Genomic DNA, 13,822 nt, shown 5'->3' on the forward strand with positions numbered 1-13,822 from the left:
GCTTTGGTGTCACTAATACTTGTGTACCTTCAAGAACTGGGCAGGATCCTGACTGCAATCTATCCATATTCTGTGTCCTGCTTTGTGGCTATATCCCACTAATGACCAAGTTTCATTTCTGGGCCTACATCTGGGTCCCACATGATGACCACATCCATGTTCTTCCCAGTGCCACACACTCTATCAATATCTAAGTCTCGTCCTGTGTCTTGGCTCCCCATGACACCAGCTTGATGTTCAGCCCAGGCAAGGCCAACTAGGTGTAGGGGATTGAGCAGGGGATGCAGTACAGTGGTGCCATAGACAGGCACCAAGAAGGGGAGCCTCAGCCACACCAGCCCTATGCTGAGTCTACAGCTACAGGTGCCTAGCCCACTACAAAGGTGCCTATGCTGAAGAGTGCCTGCCACATCCACTGTCCCCTCTGTACCTGATGCCACCAAAGGATTTATTACAGCACCATCACCACCATCACTGAGTTCTGCAGGTCTGGTGATGGCCCCCTCAATGGAGTCAGGGACTAACCCCTTTTCTGGTTCTCTCATGGTGCCTACCCTGTGGACCTTGTGGCTCCATGTCATAGGATGAAGTGGTAGCCCCACCAGTGCTACCGAGAATGCCACCAGAGGCAGTGGCAGGCTAGCCAGTCCTCTGGAGCCCTAGGACTTAGGACAGAATCATGAAATTTTATGGCCCAGCCCAGGGGCTGGCTAGTTTGCATGAGCCCTTGGCACCACTTCAAAGAAAATCAAGAAAAAGATGATCACAAGGAGAAAAGCCAGGCAACAGTCTGCAAGGCCCAGCTGTGGCATGGGAAGAAGCAGGGTCCTGGGGCATAAACTGACAGCACACAGGCAGTAGAGCCACAGTGCAGATGCCACAGAAAGGTTATATGGCAGACACAACAGCAGCAGGTCAGGGATGGACGGAGCCCCTTGATCAGTGCATCCAGTACAGGCAGACCCCCAGTGGCTAGACACTTGGAGCTGCACACAGTAAAGACCCAGCACAATCCTGTTGTACCCCATACCTAGCAGGCCCTCCCACAGTATGCCAGCCAATGGCAGTCATCTTGCAATTCCACCATTTCTGCAGGTTCTCACACCCCGCTCTCCAGGCTCCCAACCCCAGCCCCACCCCCCAGCCAGCAACCCCACTACAGCCCTTGTGCTGTTGTTCCCATAGAGAAAAGCCAACACTGGTCACGGGGGTAGCTTTCTCCAAGAGCTCCCTCTGCTCACTGCCCCCCCTAACTCCAGCCAAGGCTAAAGGGTAGTAGCAAGGCCCACATGCTAACCTTCTTGTATGACTGGCCCCAGAGGCTTGGGACAGGGATGGACTTACAGGGCTGCCAGGATCCTGTACCACCGCTGCCTGCCTTATACTCTTTCTGGCTTTATCTTAACACTCGCCTCATGAGTACCTCTGGTCCCCATCTCCTCCAGCTGGAGACACCCATCCTTACCTCCAAGCAATTGGACAGAGGAAGAAGCAACATTATCCATGAAGAGAGTCAAGGAAGCTTCTCACAAGGTCACAGGGGCTCTGAAACTAGGACAAGACTGCAGACCCACTATGGGTGAACAGCCTGGGGCAATGGCCAGGAGCCAAGGTCTCAGGGACTCCAGGGAAGAAATGGCCCGCCAGGACCCTGCAACCTCCCTCCATATGAAAGCAGCCAAGATGAGCTCTGGTCTCTCTGCCTATCCTCCTTGTGGAGCAGGGTCTTTCTCACCACAGCATTTTTCCCCTGCTCTGTTCTCCACTAAGAGATCCAGATGGTGCTCAGGCTACAGCAAAGAAAAACCTGATACTAGGAAAGGAAGAAGGCAATACTCCCAGTGCTTCCTGTTTGCTAACAAGTCTTCCCTGACGTGTCTGGCAGTCAGCTCCAGGCTACTCCAGTGCCTGCACCTTTTACCTCAACTTCTGGAGCCTCATGGGGTATTCACCCATCCTTTAGGTAGAAGATATTGACAGTGATGTCCACTATAGCTGCCTCCATATGAGACCCAGAACTGGTGGGATCAAAGGGCAGCAGGTAGGCCCCAGAAAGCTAATGGCACTCGGGGCTTCATGACCCACAGGGGCTACAGTGGGACCCCACCATCTCTACTCAGACCAGAGCACCTTCAGGGTCTTTAATACACCTACCTATAAACATACATGTGTACACACACACACACACACACCTCCCCTCTCGATGGGGAGAGGTGGCCACAGCACCTGGTGCATCATAGTCACTAAGTCTGCTTATTTATCATTTATTTTTAAAATATATTTAAACAGCAGCAATCACTTCCAAAATGCAAAAAAAAAAAAAAAATTACAATTTTTAGAATAAAATTATATAACGTTTATGGTGCGAGTCAGAAAGAATTGAAGGTACAACTGAGAATCAAATCACGCGGCACTGGGAGTGGCTGGAGAAGCCAAGGTCCACTGGTTGGGAGGGTCAAACTGACAAAAGGGCCCAACCTGTGAGGTTCCCACCTCAATCACACCCCCAACCCCCACTGATGAAGCCAGTGTCCTCTGGGTTAGCGAAGGAGAAGCGGCAAAGAGCTGGCCTTCTGTGGGAGATTCCCCAAACCCAGTCCCCACCTCCCCCACCAGCCAGGGACCTGCTAATCGACCTCCTCCATGTTGCTGTAGGTGGGGGCTGGGCGGTCCACAGGGGGGGCGAAGCGTTCAGGGGCTGTCCGCGTGGGGGCCACCTCGGGGGCCTGGCCAGGGCCTAGTCCCTGCAACAGAATATGAGGACAGGGGTTGGGGGCTGCCCAGTATGCTGCCTGGCATCCCGGGGGTGCTGGCTCAGAGCCCCGGCACCCAAGGGAGGGCTCCAAGGCAGGCGCAGACAGCAGCGGCATTGAGACAGAGAGACGAGATCGGGCCTGAACAGTCTCGCTTTATTAACACTTGAAATACAGGAAGCTGCTTGGGCAGGACTAAGCCCCATGCCACAGGTCAGAGCAGCAGGATGAATGGACAAACAGCTGGACGGATACCCACCCTAGATGCTCTGTCCCGGCAGGAGCCACAGTCCCCACCCTCACCCACCAGACGCACACACTGAGGCCCAAGCCCAGAGTTGGTCCCCACCACAGAGGCAGGCATTGCCTGATGGGCAGGCAGGTGGGCCAGCTCACAGCTGCTGCCTGCAGTCGAGCTCATCTCCAGCGACTCTGGGATACCAGAGGATAGAACACGTTGAGCACGAGGGCCACCAAAGCTGCCACGGTACCCAGAACAAAGTACCGGAGGCAGCCCTCATCTGGTGTGGTAGGGCCACGTGGTGGGGGGCCCACCCAGTCTTGGGGCCCCCAGGGACCCAGGGGCACAGGCCCCTCAGGTACCGGTTCCTCCTCGGCCTCCAGCTCCTGCCAAATCCGGGAAGCCTACAGTGTGTGGAAACGGCCATCAGCACCTGGGGCAGGAGGGCAGGGAGGGACCCAGTGTCCCCTGGCCATGATGCTCCCACCCAAGACTACTGGCACTAACTCCTTACACATCCCAAGTCAAGCAGCAGGGAGGTGGGCAGGTGGGAGCCAAATGGGCCATTTGCAGAGTTGTCTAGACAGAGCACCAGGGCAGGTGAATCTTGACAGCATTTTGGCTCCCTCAAAAAGCTTCCCAATTGACATGCAGCTTCTCGTGGAGATTGGAGGGGGATGGTTAGCTAGTCAGTTTTTCAGCCCAGGGTTCCCACAGAGGAGCTCATGGAGGATAGAGCTGTGAACCTGAGTAATCTGGCTCCCTCCCACCCATGTCCCGATAGACTGTGACCACTGTCATCTACTGGGATTCCTCTGCATCTGAGCAGCGAGAGCTCAAGGGAGAAGAGGGCAGCAAGGAGGAAACAAGTCCAAAGAGAGATGCAGCAGTGCCCACCAACCAGACCTATGGCATCCCATGTCAATAAGGGACGGAAGACCCCTAGGGTTCAGCAGGAACTGACGCTCACCTCAGAGGGTGGCGGCCACCCTAGCCCATGGCCAGTCTGGACAGGCCCTGTCCTGAGTGCACATCAGAACAAGGGAGTGATGACAAATGAGAGTCTGTGGGCTGGCTGGCATGTGAGGAGGGTGCAGAGGAAAGCTGGGTGAGTGTCGGGTACAGTCTGTTTATGGCATCCTACCCAGTGAGGTTCAGAGCAGCTACGTAGGCTTGTGCCAAGAGGGTGCCTGTATGCATGCCAACAGCAACGTGCTGCTGTGCATGCACCTTTTGTAAGTGTCACTACAGCATGGGGATTCCTCTAACTAGGACTCTGATGTAAGAAGATCACAAATCCCAAAGCTCCAGGGGTCTATGGCTGGAAGAGAGGAGGCTGTGCCCCACCCCCTCCCGTCTATGAATCGGGCTCACTAGCCTATGAAGCCTCCCCAGCGCCTCACCTGGCTGGCAGCAGCATCGGCTGCAGGGCCTAGGTCTGGGTGGTGCTCAGAGTGACCTGCCCTGGGGGGCCTCTCCACAGGAGAGTTCCGCCGGCGGTAGAAGAGAACATAGGCATAACGCGTCACGACCTGGCTCTCGTCTACTGTTGTCACCGTGCTGTCATCAAATAAGCGCCACCCTACAGTGAAGTGGGAAGAGTGTGAACATAACCTGCACCCCCACGCCTACCACCTATCCTGCTGGCTGCATGTGCCCTCACCCACGTCGCTGCGCTGGCTGCTGCGGTCATTGGGCAGGCGGGCACAGGCAGTGTAGTGGCCGCCAATCATGCCTCCGTAGTGGTTGATGACAGCGTACAGGTCGTAGCTAGGCAGCTGTTCCTCTTTCTGACCAATGCAAAACTTGCTCAGGTCCAGGTTCCTGTGGTCCCAGCCAGAGAAAGGTCAAAGAGTCAACAGGTGCCCAGGATGGTACCCCCTATAACCTGACTACCATCACCAGGGCTCATCACTTACCGAACAGGAAACTCCACCAGGTCGTTGATCTTGTCACGCCAAATGAAACTCCGAAAGGAGAAGCGCTTGAGCTGCACAATGAGTACGTTGGGCAAGCGCCACAGCAGCAGCTGCTTGGAGGCCTCTCTGTGTTGTTTACACTGTGGGCAGTACCTGACAGCAGACACAGGTGAGGTTAAGACCAGCAGATCTCCACCCCACCCTGCCCAACCACCTGCCTGCCACCCCATCCTCACCAAGCCTCCTCAGGCGCCAGCACCTCAGGCCGAGTGAAGAGGTTCAGGCACTGGTCCAGAGTAAAGTGCCCAGCACGGGCAGCCTCACCAGCAGAGCCTGGATCCTCAGCACACTCCAGCTCTTTGGAGGCTACCAACACAAATTCCTGCAGGCGCTCATTGTTCCGCCACACTAGAGCCAGGCTGCAGTCCTCACCCAGCTCCAGGGGGGTGTCTCCTAGAGATGGGCAGGGAGAGGCGTCATGTAGCTGTAGAGAACGGCCAGCCCAGCCTACCCATGGCTTCCACCCATAGCCTCAGACACCTTTGTCCTCCAGCCGCTGCTCTCGGTTAGATGCGTCAATTTTATAGATGAAGAACTGAGGGGTGTGGGCATTTATGGCTTCACTTGGGTGCTGATATCCAGGCACAGCAGCTGTGAAAAAACATATAATCAGAGCTCCCCTACCTACCAGGACCTAAACAAGCTCCCACTAAACTCCCCTACCCAGCTGCGGAGCCTTTCACCAGACTCTTACCTTCGGGCCGAGACATCCTCTCACCAGCAGGCAAGGAGCCAACTTCAACAGGCCCACTGGCCAGTACCTCAGAAGAAACTCCACTGGTGCTGGGCACAGAGCCCCGATCAGGAGCCGCCCATGTCCTAGGGACCCCTGTGTCCCCCTCAGCCACGGGGGTCACCAACTGGAGCTCAGGCGGCTGAATCGGGTCCCTCTCACTGTCCCCAGCCTCCAGGGAGCTAGTAGAGAGCAACGTAGTACAGCCAGTGCCCTGGGATTCCAAGGCCATGCGGCCAGGCTGGAAGGGTGGTTGGAATACACTCACAGAATACCTGGCAACAGGGAGCAAGGCAAGTAAGAATCCTGACAAGCCTACCTGGCGTCTCTATTCCCCCAACTACCACACCCTCATCCAACCACTAGACACTTACCGGGCATAGCCCTCTAGCAGCTGAGCAAGACGAGCATAAGTGAGACGTGAGGCAGGTACACTGACCAGAAATGGGTAGCCAATGTTCTCAGGGCGGCAGAGACCCTTGTGGTCAGGCCAGTGGGTTTTCTGGCAGAGCCTGGAGAGAAGGAGGAAGTAAGAATAGGGCCTTAGCCCCACCTCTTTTAACTCTCCACCGGGGGCTAGCCTCTGGCCTTGGGAACTGGGTATGCCAGCCCCGCCTCCCCCAGAGTCTGGCAGAGTAGAGTGATCGGTGGAGGGCTTAAAACATGTGCCTCTATGAGAGGAGAGGAGATAGGGTGGCAAATGAAATGTGAAGAGGAGGGAAAGGGGGGGGACCGCGGGGGTCCTCACTGGTTGCAGTAGCCCACGCGGTAGCACCGGGTACAGCGCTTCAGCTTCTCGTCCTCTGACTGCTGCTTCCGCTGGCAGGCTGCACACTTGGAGATGGGGATGCTGGGCACCTGGGGGCGCTAGGGTGGGTTGTCTGGCTCAGCAAGGCCAGCCTGGTTGAGAATGCCCCCTCCCACAGGGCCTTGTGCCATCAGGTTGGTCCTCACTCACCTGCTGCACCTCTAGCACCACCACCCGCTCCTTAGCCAACTCTGGGGATAGCAGCTCAAAGCAGAGGAGCGTGTCAGATGGGGACACAGTGTCCAATGAGTGGGAGGGCAGGAATACACGGTGGAAACGATTCTTAATCACCTGGGGACAGAGGACACACAGATCCTATATGAGGACAAGCCCTTTCTATAGTCCTGCCCCAGGGCACAAGAAAGCTTGGACCTGAACCTGGGTCTAGGCAGCAGAGTGGGGATTGTGGCCCCAAAGCAGCATATGCCTCTGCTGATACCAGCCTCAGTGCCTAAGAAAATAAGCAGTCGGGTGCTTCAGAGAGCCTGAAAGTCAGGACTAGGGAAAGTATCAACCCAACCAGTACTCTGGTGAAACCAGCACTTCACCACACTGAAGGCCTCTACCCTGCTATCAATTAGTGGGGTCCTGCTGAGACTGCAACATGGCTGTTACAGTGGAGGGGTCACATTTGAGGAGGCTCCTTCCCACTTCTATCCCCAAAGAAAAGAGCACTTCCAGGCTGGAAGCTAGGAAACTTAGGGGAAGACTATCACACACATCTTGGATAATACGAGGGAGTAGCAGGATGGAGGGAGAACAACAGCTGGGGGGAAAGGTAGCCCTCCAGCTCCAGCTTCTTGTTGGAAGACAGAAAAGCAGTTGAGGGCCCTCACCCAAAGGGGGAGTAAACACTGATGATGAGAACCTTGGGAACTTACAGACTTCTGTTACACAGCCCAAAAGCCTGGTTTCACCCATGCCTCACCCCCTAGTGCACCACTGTGCAGCCACACGCACATTTGTGTGTATGTACACGGATGCCAACAACCATCCACATGTGACTGCACACCCTAAGTACATACACAGATCCATGTGTGTAAGAGCTTGAGGAAAGACAGATATACCTCAGCTAGACGCAGGTTCTCAGGCTTCACGTGGACACTCTGAGAGAGGGATTCCAACACTTCACTTGCACTGGAGTTCTCCTTGCTGATGCTCACCAGAAACTGTGGTGACAAGAGTAGAGACCCTGGGGGAGGTGGACCGGGGTCTTCGGGATTGCCCAGAAATAGGAGCTTACTTCTCACCTTGATGGGTTTGCTGTGCGGCTCCCGGGCAAAATAGAAGATGGGGAGAACCTTCTGCTTCTGTGGCAAGGGTACTGGCAGGTAGAGGAATGGGTCAAAAGTGATGGAGACCTGCGGATGCACAAGTGGCACTAGGTGGCTGCACAGGGAGTCAGGAACAGGATGCTCACACCCAGGGAGCCCAATCCAGGCACTCGGATGGCTCTCAGGGCCTCAGAGCCAACCAGCAAACTCAGGTTTGAGAACACCAGACAGACTAGAAGGGTCTTTCTGGCAATTGAGGCCCTGCTCAGCCTCACCATTTATCAATTTGCCCCTCACTTGTACCCCACATCTTCCCAATACTACCCATACCCCTGCCCCACCTTATCGCTGTCTTGGCGCCCAAACACCCCTTTAATCTCAGTCAGGAAACCTACCCAGCCTGATTTCTGCAGCCCACAAAGCAGCCGAAGGCCTCCGTCAGCTTCTTTGCCCAAACAGCATCTAAAGATGCACATGCCTCCAACCCCAGTTTGACCAAGCTAGCTAGACCAAGCTAGGAGCCTCTTTCCAGGGGAGCCCTTCACACCTTGGCACACACAGGGCACACCAGCTTCGACTTATACTGGCCCTGAAACAGGTCTACGATGAAAGAGTCATTCCTCATCTTATGCCGCTGCCATGCTTCTTCAGCCACCACCTGAGGAGCAGAGTGGTGAGGATCAAGGAGCCCTGGGGACTGGGATGTGCATGAGATATGCCCACCTCTGCCCCCAACCCTGACTGACCTCATCGGGCCGCCCATCTGAATCCACAGTTTCTGTGTAGGGCTTGTTCTGAATGCGATTCAAGTCTTCATGCAGCCCATCCAGCAAGAAAGCCATGAACTCCTGGGCATCATGCTGCGCATAGCCTGTGAACTGGCTGGCCTTGCTCGCCACAATGGCCTGGATGCAGGGGCCAAGTGTGAGCACGGAGACCCAGCACCCACCCCGTACCCAGCTGGTCAGCCTTCCCCACCCACTCTAGCCAGGGGTAGGAATGGCCACAGATCACCTTCAACTTGGAAGGCTGGAAGGCATGGTGGGTGCCCTTCCACAGTGCCCGGAGCAACACAGCAAAGCCAATGGCCAGACGCCCACCAGTCCCCAGTGGGTTGTTGTAGTTGATCTCGGCCTCAAAGGAGCGGTCTAGGGACAGCAGCCAAGTACAGGTGTGAGCAGGGAAAAGATTCCCCTCTGCCACAGCCCTGGGCTCCAGGCCCTGCTCTCACCATGGAAGAAGTCCCGGAGCTCCCGAGTATTGGACAGAGACTGAATGACACTGTTCATGAAGCAGGTGTTGCCTAGGTTGACAAGGCCAGTGAAGCCAGGCAAACACACCTTCTTCTCTTCCTCCTCCTCTTCCTCCACACTATCTCCGCTCACAGGGCTGTGGGGCATTGGAGGCACCATACACGTGGGCTTGGGCTGTGGAAGCAAGGAGGGGCATGAGCGAGCAGCCCTGAGGTTCTCCAGCCTCTAACCTTGGCCCTCCCCACCCAGGATTCTCACCGAGGCTAGGTGTGGCTCTGGCTTTGGGGCTACATGCTCCATGGGGGTGCGGGCCACCACACCATCCAGCCCCGTGTCCTCAGATCGAGCCTTGGGTTTTTCCTTCTCCACAGCCCGAGCTTCCTCCTGGCCTGTGAGAGGGTGGGGGGCACCTCCCGGTGGGGTTGAATCCAGAGGGGTTGGACCTGTCGGCACGGCAACCTTTGCACCACCCACTGCACCTTAAAAAGGGGGAATGAGGGGGCTGGTGGTTAGCAGCATGTGGTGGGGATGAGGGTCCGAGTTATGTGGGCTGGACGATGAAGGGAGCTCGTGTGCAGACCTCGTGCAGCTGGGGCCTCCAGGCCCCCCCAGCGCTGACTTTGCCGCTTTCGGAGGCAGATGTCAATTCGAGAGGCCGTGAAGCAAAAGGTGCACTGCTCAGGCTCAATCAGGTTCCTGTGGGGAAAGGCTGAGCTCAGGGACTTAGGTGGAGTGGATATTGGGCTAAATGGGCCAGGGAGACGGAGCCCAGGGTGGGACAGGCATAGTGCTGGGGCCAGGAACCACCCACCTGAGCTTCACCTGCCAACGGAAGATGGTATGGGGCCCACAGCCTGGGTGTAGTCTCAGGAAGTTTCCATCCCTGCAGAAGCAGAGCAGGGGCAGGGCAGGAGGAAGGGTGGGAAGAAAAGCATGAGATACAATGTCCTGCCTGAAGTGCACTGTCTGCCCCGTCTCCTGCCACCCCACCCACCTGGTCTGGAAGATAAGCGTGAAATCTTGCTCGCGGAAAAGCACTCGAGAAGTGTCCCTGCAGATTTCTTTCACGTACACATGCACCACCACTGAATCTGGGCCCTTCTCATATGAGTCATTCTTGACAAATGCCAGGTTCACCATGGACTCCGGCTCTACATTGAAACCACAGCTCAGCACCGCCCAGGACAGGTTCCAGCCCATGGCTGTTCTATTCCCTATCCATCCACCAACCTTACAACCCAACCTAGGGCTCTGCTTACCACCCCCAGCCCCACCTTTACCATCCACCAAGGTTAGAGCATCTGCTGCCTCTGCCATCTCCTCTTTGGAACGGTCACCTTTCTCAGGATCTCTGCTCCGAGCCATGGCTGGGGAGACTGGATCATTCCTGGGGGACACGGTCTTCTCTCCTGCCAAGAGTGCTAGATTCTCCTCTGAACCCAAAAGGCAGGTCTGGGGGTTCAGCGGTGGTACCCGGAGCTGTTCCTCAGCCTCAGCCTATTTGTGGCAAGATTGTGGGCAGAATCAGCCCTAGGTCTGGCAGGTGGCCCCCCACTGCAGTCCATCTCCCTACCCTCCCATCTCCCACAGGTACCCCACTCTCACCTGGGTGGCTGTCTCAGCCAAGAAGGGGGGGGCATCGCCCCGGGGTCCAGGCCCATCTCTGGACCCTTCCCCATCTGGCCCTCTGCGGAGATGCACAGCCCTCTTGGCGCTGGGCCCTGCCTGGGCCCCGGGGCCAGCCCCTGCGCCTACCTCACCACGGCCCTGGGCCCTCTTCTGGTTCCGGGCCTCCTGTTTACCCCGCCGGGGCTCAGGGCCTGGCTCCGGGGCAATGGGAGATGGCTCCTGCCCATTCTCCTGACACCGCAGCCCTGGCAACGCCTCCTGGGTCCCTAGAGGTTTCTTCTACCAAAGATACAGCAGTCAGGCCCTGTCAACCACACTGGGTATCCCTACCCTACTCTGCTGTGGAACTTACCAGAAGAGAGGGCCATGTGAGCAGAGGTACCTTCTTGGGCAGTGCCAGCTGCAGGAGGCCACCCTTGCGGGCTTGTACTTTGGTGCAAGAACTTTCTATCTCAGCATAGAAAACACCACCCCACTGCCGACCACCTGGAAATAGAATAAGGGCAGTGAACTGTGGTGGGGAATATCAGAGGATTCAAATACACTGCTGGGCTCAGGGCAGATGGGCACACCTGGAAGCCGCACCACGCAGTCTGTGTCTGTGAAAGCAGCATCCACCTCCTCCAGCCGCAGGGGACCCGCTCCCACACGCAGCTTGACAATCACCTCATCTGCACTCTGCCTCCAATCAAGCAACAACTCTGTAGGAGGAGTACCAACAAGACTGTGAGGGTCTCCATAAACTCCCAATGGGGACAAGCAGGTGCCACAGACCCAGCCCTAACAGGACTGCTCCAGATGAAGGCTATAGCCCCAGTGCACCCTCCTCACCCATAGCACTCTAGCATCCAAAAGGCCAATTCATTACTCACCCTCTTTGGCCTGCTCCTCCCGAGAGGACACTGACCCTGACAACAAAGAAAAGAACAGGGAAATGATGATGGGGAGGCAGCCTCCAAGACCCCACCACTCCACCAAGCACCATCTTCAGTATCTCAGCCAAGTATGCAGACCTCAAAGCTGAGGCTCTACCCAGCCTTCTGTGGGTTCTTCTCTTGGTATCAGACCAACACAGAAAGAACTGTCATCTCCCAACCCCCAATCTGTATGCTCAAAAGGCAGGAGGAGGAGACCACAAACATTCTGGGAATGCCACTTTCACCTCTCCTAGGATCTCCATCCTTGCTCTCTTGGTTTGCTCGATCCTTCTGCTTCTTCTTACTGGTGGCCTCCTCCAGTCCTGGGGGACCTCTCCTTGGGCCCGTGGTGCTGGCCCCACCAGACATCTTGAGCCGCTTGGTCGACAGCCAGAGTGCCCCGGGGTCGGCAACGGCGTCTGGGTCAGGGCTACGGCGCTTTCTTCCTGGCCCAGCTATCTTGGCAACTCTTTGTGGCCAAATTCTCCAACAAGGAACTGACAGCCTAATGAGAAGGAAGCAGTGATCACTACCAAGGCCCAACAATTTGCTCCTTGGTTACAACCAGAGCTCAGCAACCCAGGATACAACTACCCTACAGAGCAATATCTCACCACCTAATGTGGCCCTGGACACTCTTGGACTATTCTGAAAAGGAAATAAACAATACAGTGGCAACAACAACTTCTGGCAGAGACTCCTAGTTGACTGCTATACAGACCCACAAAGATGGGAGCCTCACTGAGAAGGTGCCAGGTCAAGGCAGCCATGGCCTGGAACCAGGCTCCTCCACCAATCTGGAAAGGAGCCATGGCTCCAGCCCACAGGGCTGGCACTCTGAGCAGGGTGCTCACTTTTCCTCACTCTCGCTGGCTGCTTAGTCACCACCCGAGAAGTAGGAGGTGAAGGAGGAAGGCAGAAAGAAGACAACCAAGCAGCAAGGGGACCAGGCTCTGTGGCTAACGACAGGCCCAACTCAGGTGCTACCACTACACAGGCAAGGTCCTGGGGTTAAGGGGCTCCACCTGCTGCCTGCCAACTCCCACCTTCCTCTGAAACTATTTCCATGTGCTGTTTGGGTTTTCTTCCTACATCCCAAGAGATTTTTCTCTCCAGCTGCTGTCCCAAGCAGAGAGGGGACTGCAAAACTGGGGTGAAAAGGGTATCCAGCTGTCACACTACCCTTTCAGCAGCAAACCTGCCCCAGAGCCAAAGCTGGCTGGGTATCCAGTTTGAGACTGAAACAGACAGCATCCCCTTCCTTCCTAGATCCACTCACTCATGAGAAGTGGGCTAGCGACCTCCTACCCAGTTTCCCACAAACCCGCCAGTAGATTCTGGGCGGTTTTTCCATCCAAAATAAAGTTCTCAAAATTGAGATAAGGGTAGGGATGAACAATGAATCCAGGACCCCTGGCAGCTTCAAGCCTGGCCTGAGACGGGAGCAGAGCAAACAGTGACTACTCTGTGTTCCCGAGCGTGTATGTGTGGCGGGGGTAGAGGAACGTTCTTCTATGGGGGGCTGGTGGGCTGGATCTTCAATGACGACAGATCCAGAGCCGAGGGGTGGACACCCTCCACCTCTTTGCACCAGGCCCCAGCTTAAGGTCCCGTCCCTCCCCATTCTCGCGGCGACACTGAGACAAGAGTCTGTCTAGAGACCATGTCGGCCTACACGGCTGCGCGGGGTTAAAGACTACAGACCAGCGCCCTGGCCGGGCTGCGACTCAGCTCCAGCCTCCAAATCCTGCGCCCTCCACCACCTCCTCCAGGAAGCCACCCTCGCTCGCCGCCAGCCCTCTTGGAGGCAGGAAGCCGACCATGGGCGTAGAGTAACGGCCCCGCCCGCATCGGTGGGCCCGGTACGCCGCGGGGTTCGAGGAGTCGAGACTGGCACGGCACATGACCTTGAACAGGCAGCCCGGGGCCCGCGTCCCGGCCTCCCTGGCTCCTGCCAGACAGGCGAGTTGCGGCCCGTCCCACTCACCGAGCGAGGCCGCCGCCGCCAGCCCTCTTAGGGCCCTGGCAACCCGCTCTCGGTTCCGGTTCCGGCGTCTGGTCGGTTCCGGTTCCGGCGCGCCCCTCCCCCGTCCCGTCGCCGCCGCCTCAGCCGCTTGTTTTGTTTCGACTTCTAGTTACGGCCGCGGGTGGCTGAGAGCCTAGCTGGTGACGCACTTCCGGTGGGAGTGGGCATGCGGCGACGGGCAGCTCCGGGGCGGGCCCGAACGGAGGAGG

General features: G+C 56.7%; 1 protein-coding gene across 23 annotated transcripts; it reads right to left on the reverse strand.

Annotated features, from left to right (window-relative positions):
• Positions 1–2,332: 2,332 nt before the first annotated feature.
• On the reverse strand, positions 2,333–13,740 carry USP19 (ubiquitin specific peptidase 19). Of its 23 annotated transcripts, none has more exons than XM_043590338.1 (27): positions 13,575–13,738; positions 11,833–12,092; positions 11,543–11,578; positions 11,243–11,371; positions 11,023–11,156; positions 10,647–10,946; positions 10,322–10,538; positions 10,036–10,192; positions 9,853–9,924; positions 9,622–9,737; positions 9,300–9,520; positions 9,020–9,215; positions 8,803–8,936; positions 8,535–8,693; positions 8,336–8,446; positions 7,765–7,875; positions 7,582–7,683; positions 6,665–6,805; positions 6,455–6,573; positions 6,081–6,218; positions 5,668–5,981; positions 5,454–5,564; positions 5,150–5,366; positions 4,914–5,066; positions 4,658–4,818; positions 4,398–4,576; positions 2,333–2,744 (listed from the first exon to the last, which is right to left on the reverse strand). In XM_043590338.1, exons 2-27 carry the CDS (start codon positions 11,954–11,956, stop codon positions 2,628–2,630), a joined length of 3,969 nt encoding a protein of 1,322 aa, XP_043446273.1. In that variant the 5' UTR covers positions 11,957–12,092; positions 13,575–13,738; the 3' UTR covers positions 2,333–2,627. The 23 variants fall into 23 exon arrangements, with proteins under 23 accessions (XP_043446273.1, XP_043446274.1, XP_043446272.1 ...); XM_043590339.1 differs by having other exon boundaries at positions 9,300–9,514; positions 10,647–10,949; XM_043590337.1 differs by having other exon boundaries at positions 9,300–9,514; positions 10,316–10,538; positions 10,647–10,949.
• Between the last annotated feature and the right edge of the window lie 82 nt (positions 13,741–13,822).

Source organism: Prionailurus bengalensis, chromosome A2, assembly GCF_016509475.1.
Source record: "Prionailurus bengalensis isolate Pbe53 chromosome A2, Fcat_Pben_1.1_paternal_pri, whole genome shotgun sequence".
In the NCBI taxonomy this organism is placed as follows: Eukaryota; Metazoa; Chordata; class Mammalia; order Carnivora; family Felidae; genus Prionailurus; species Prionailurus bengalensis.

What these genes read in the sequence shown, in the direction of transcription:
- USP19 (XM_043590323.1), bottom strand. Translation starts at nt 11,956, where the DNA reads ATGTCTGGTGGGGCCAGCACCACGGGCCCAAGGAGAGGTCCCCCAGGA. An exon ending in TGTGCCCTGTGTGTGCCAAG is followed by an intron (nt 7,876 to 8,335) that starts GTGTGAAGGGCT and finishes GTGCATCCGCAG; the next exon opens with GTCTCCATCACTTTTGACCC. An exon ending in CGCGTGGGCTACTGCAACCA is followed by an intron (nt 6,219 to 6,454) that starts GTGAGGACCCCC and finishes CCTTCTCTCCAG; the next exon opens with GCTCTGCCAGAAAACCCACT.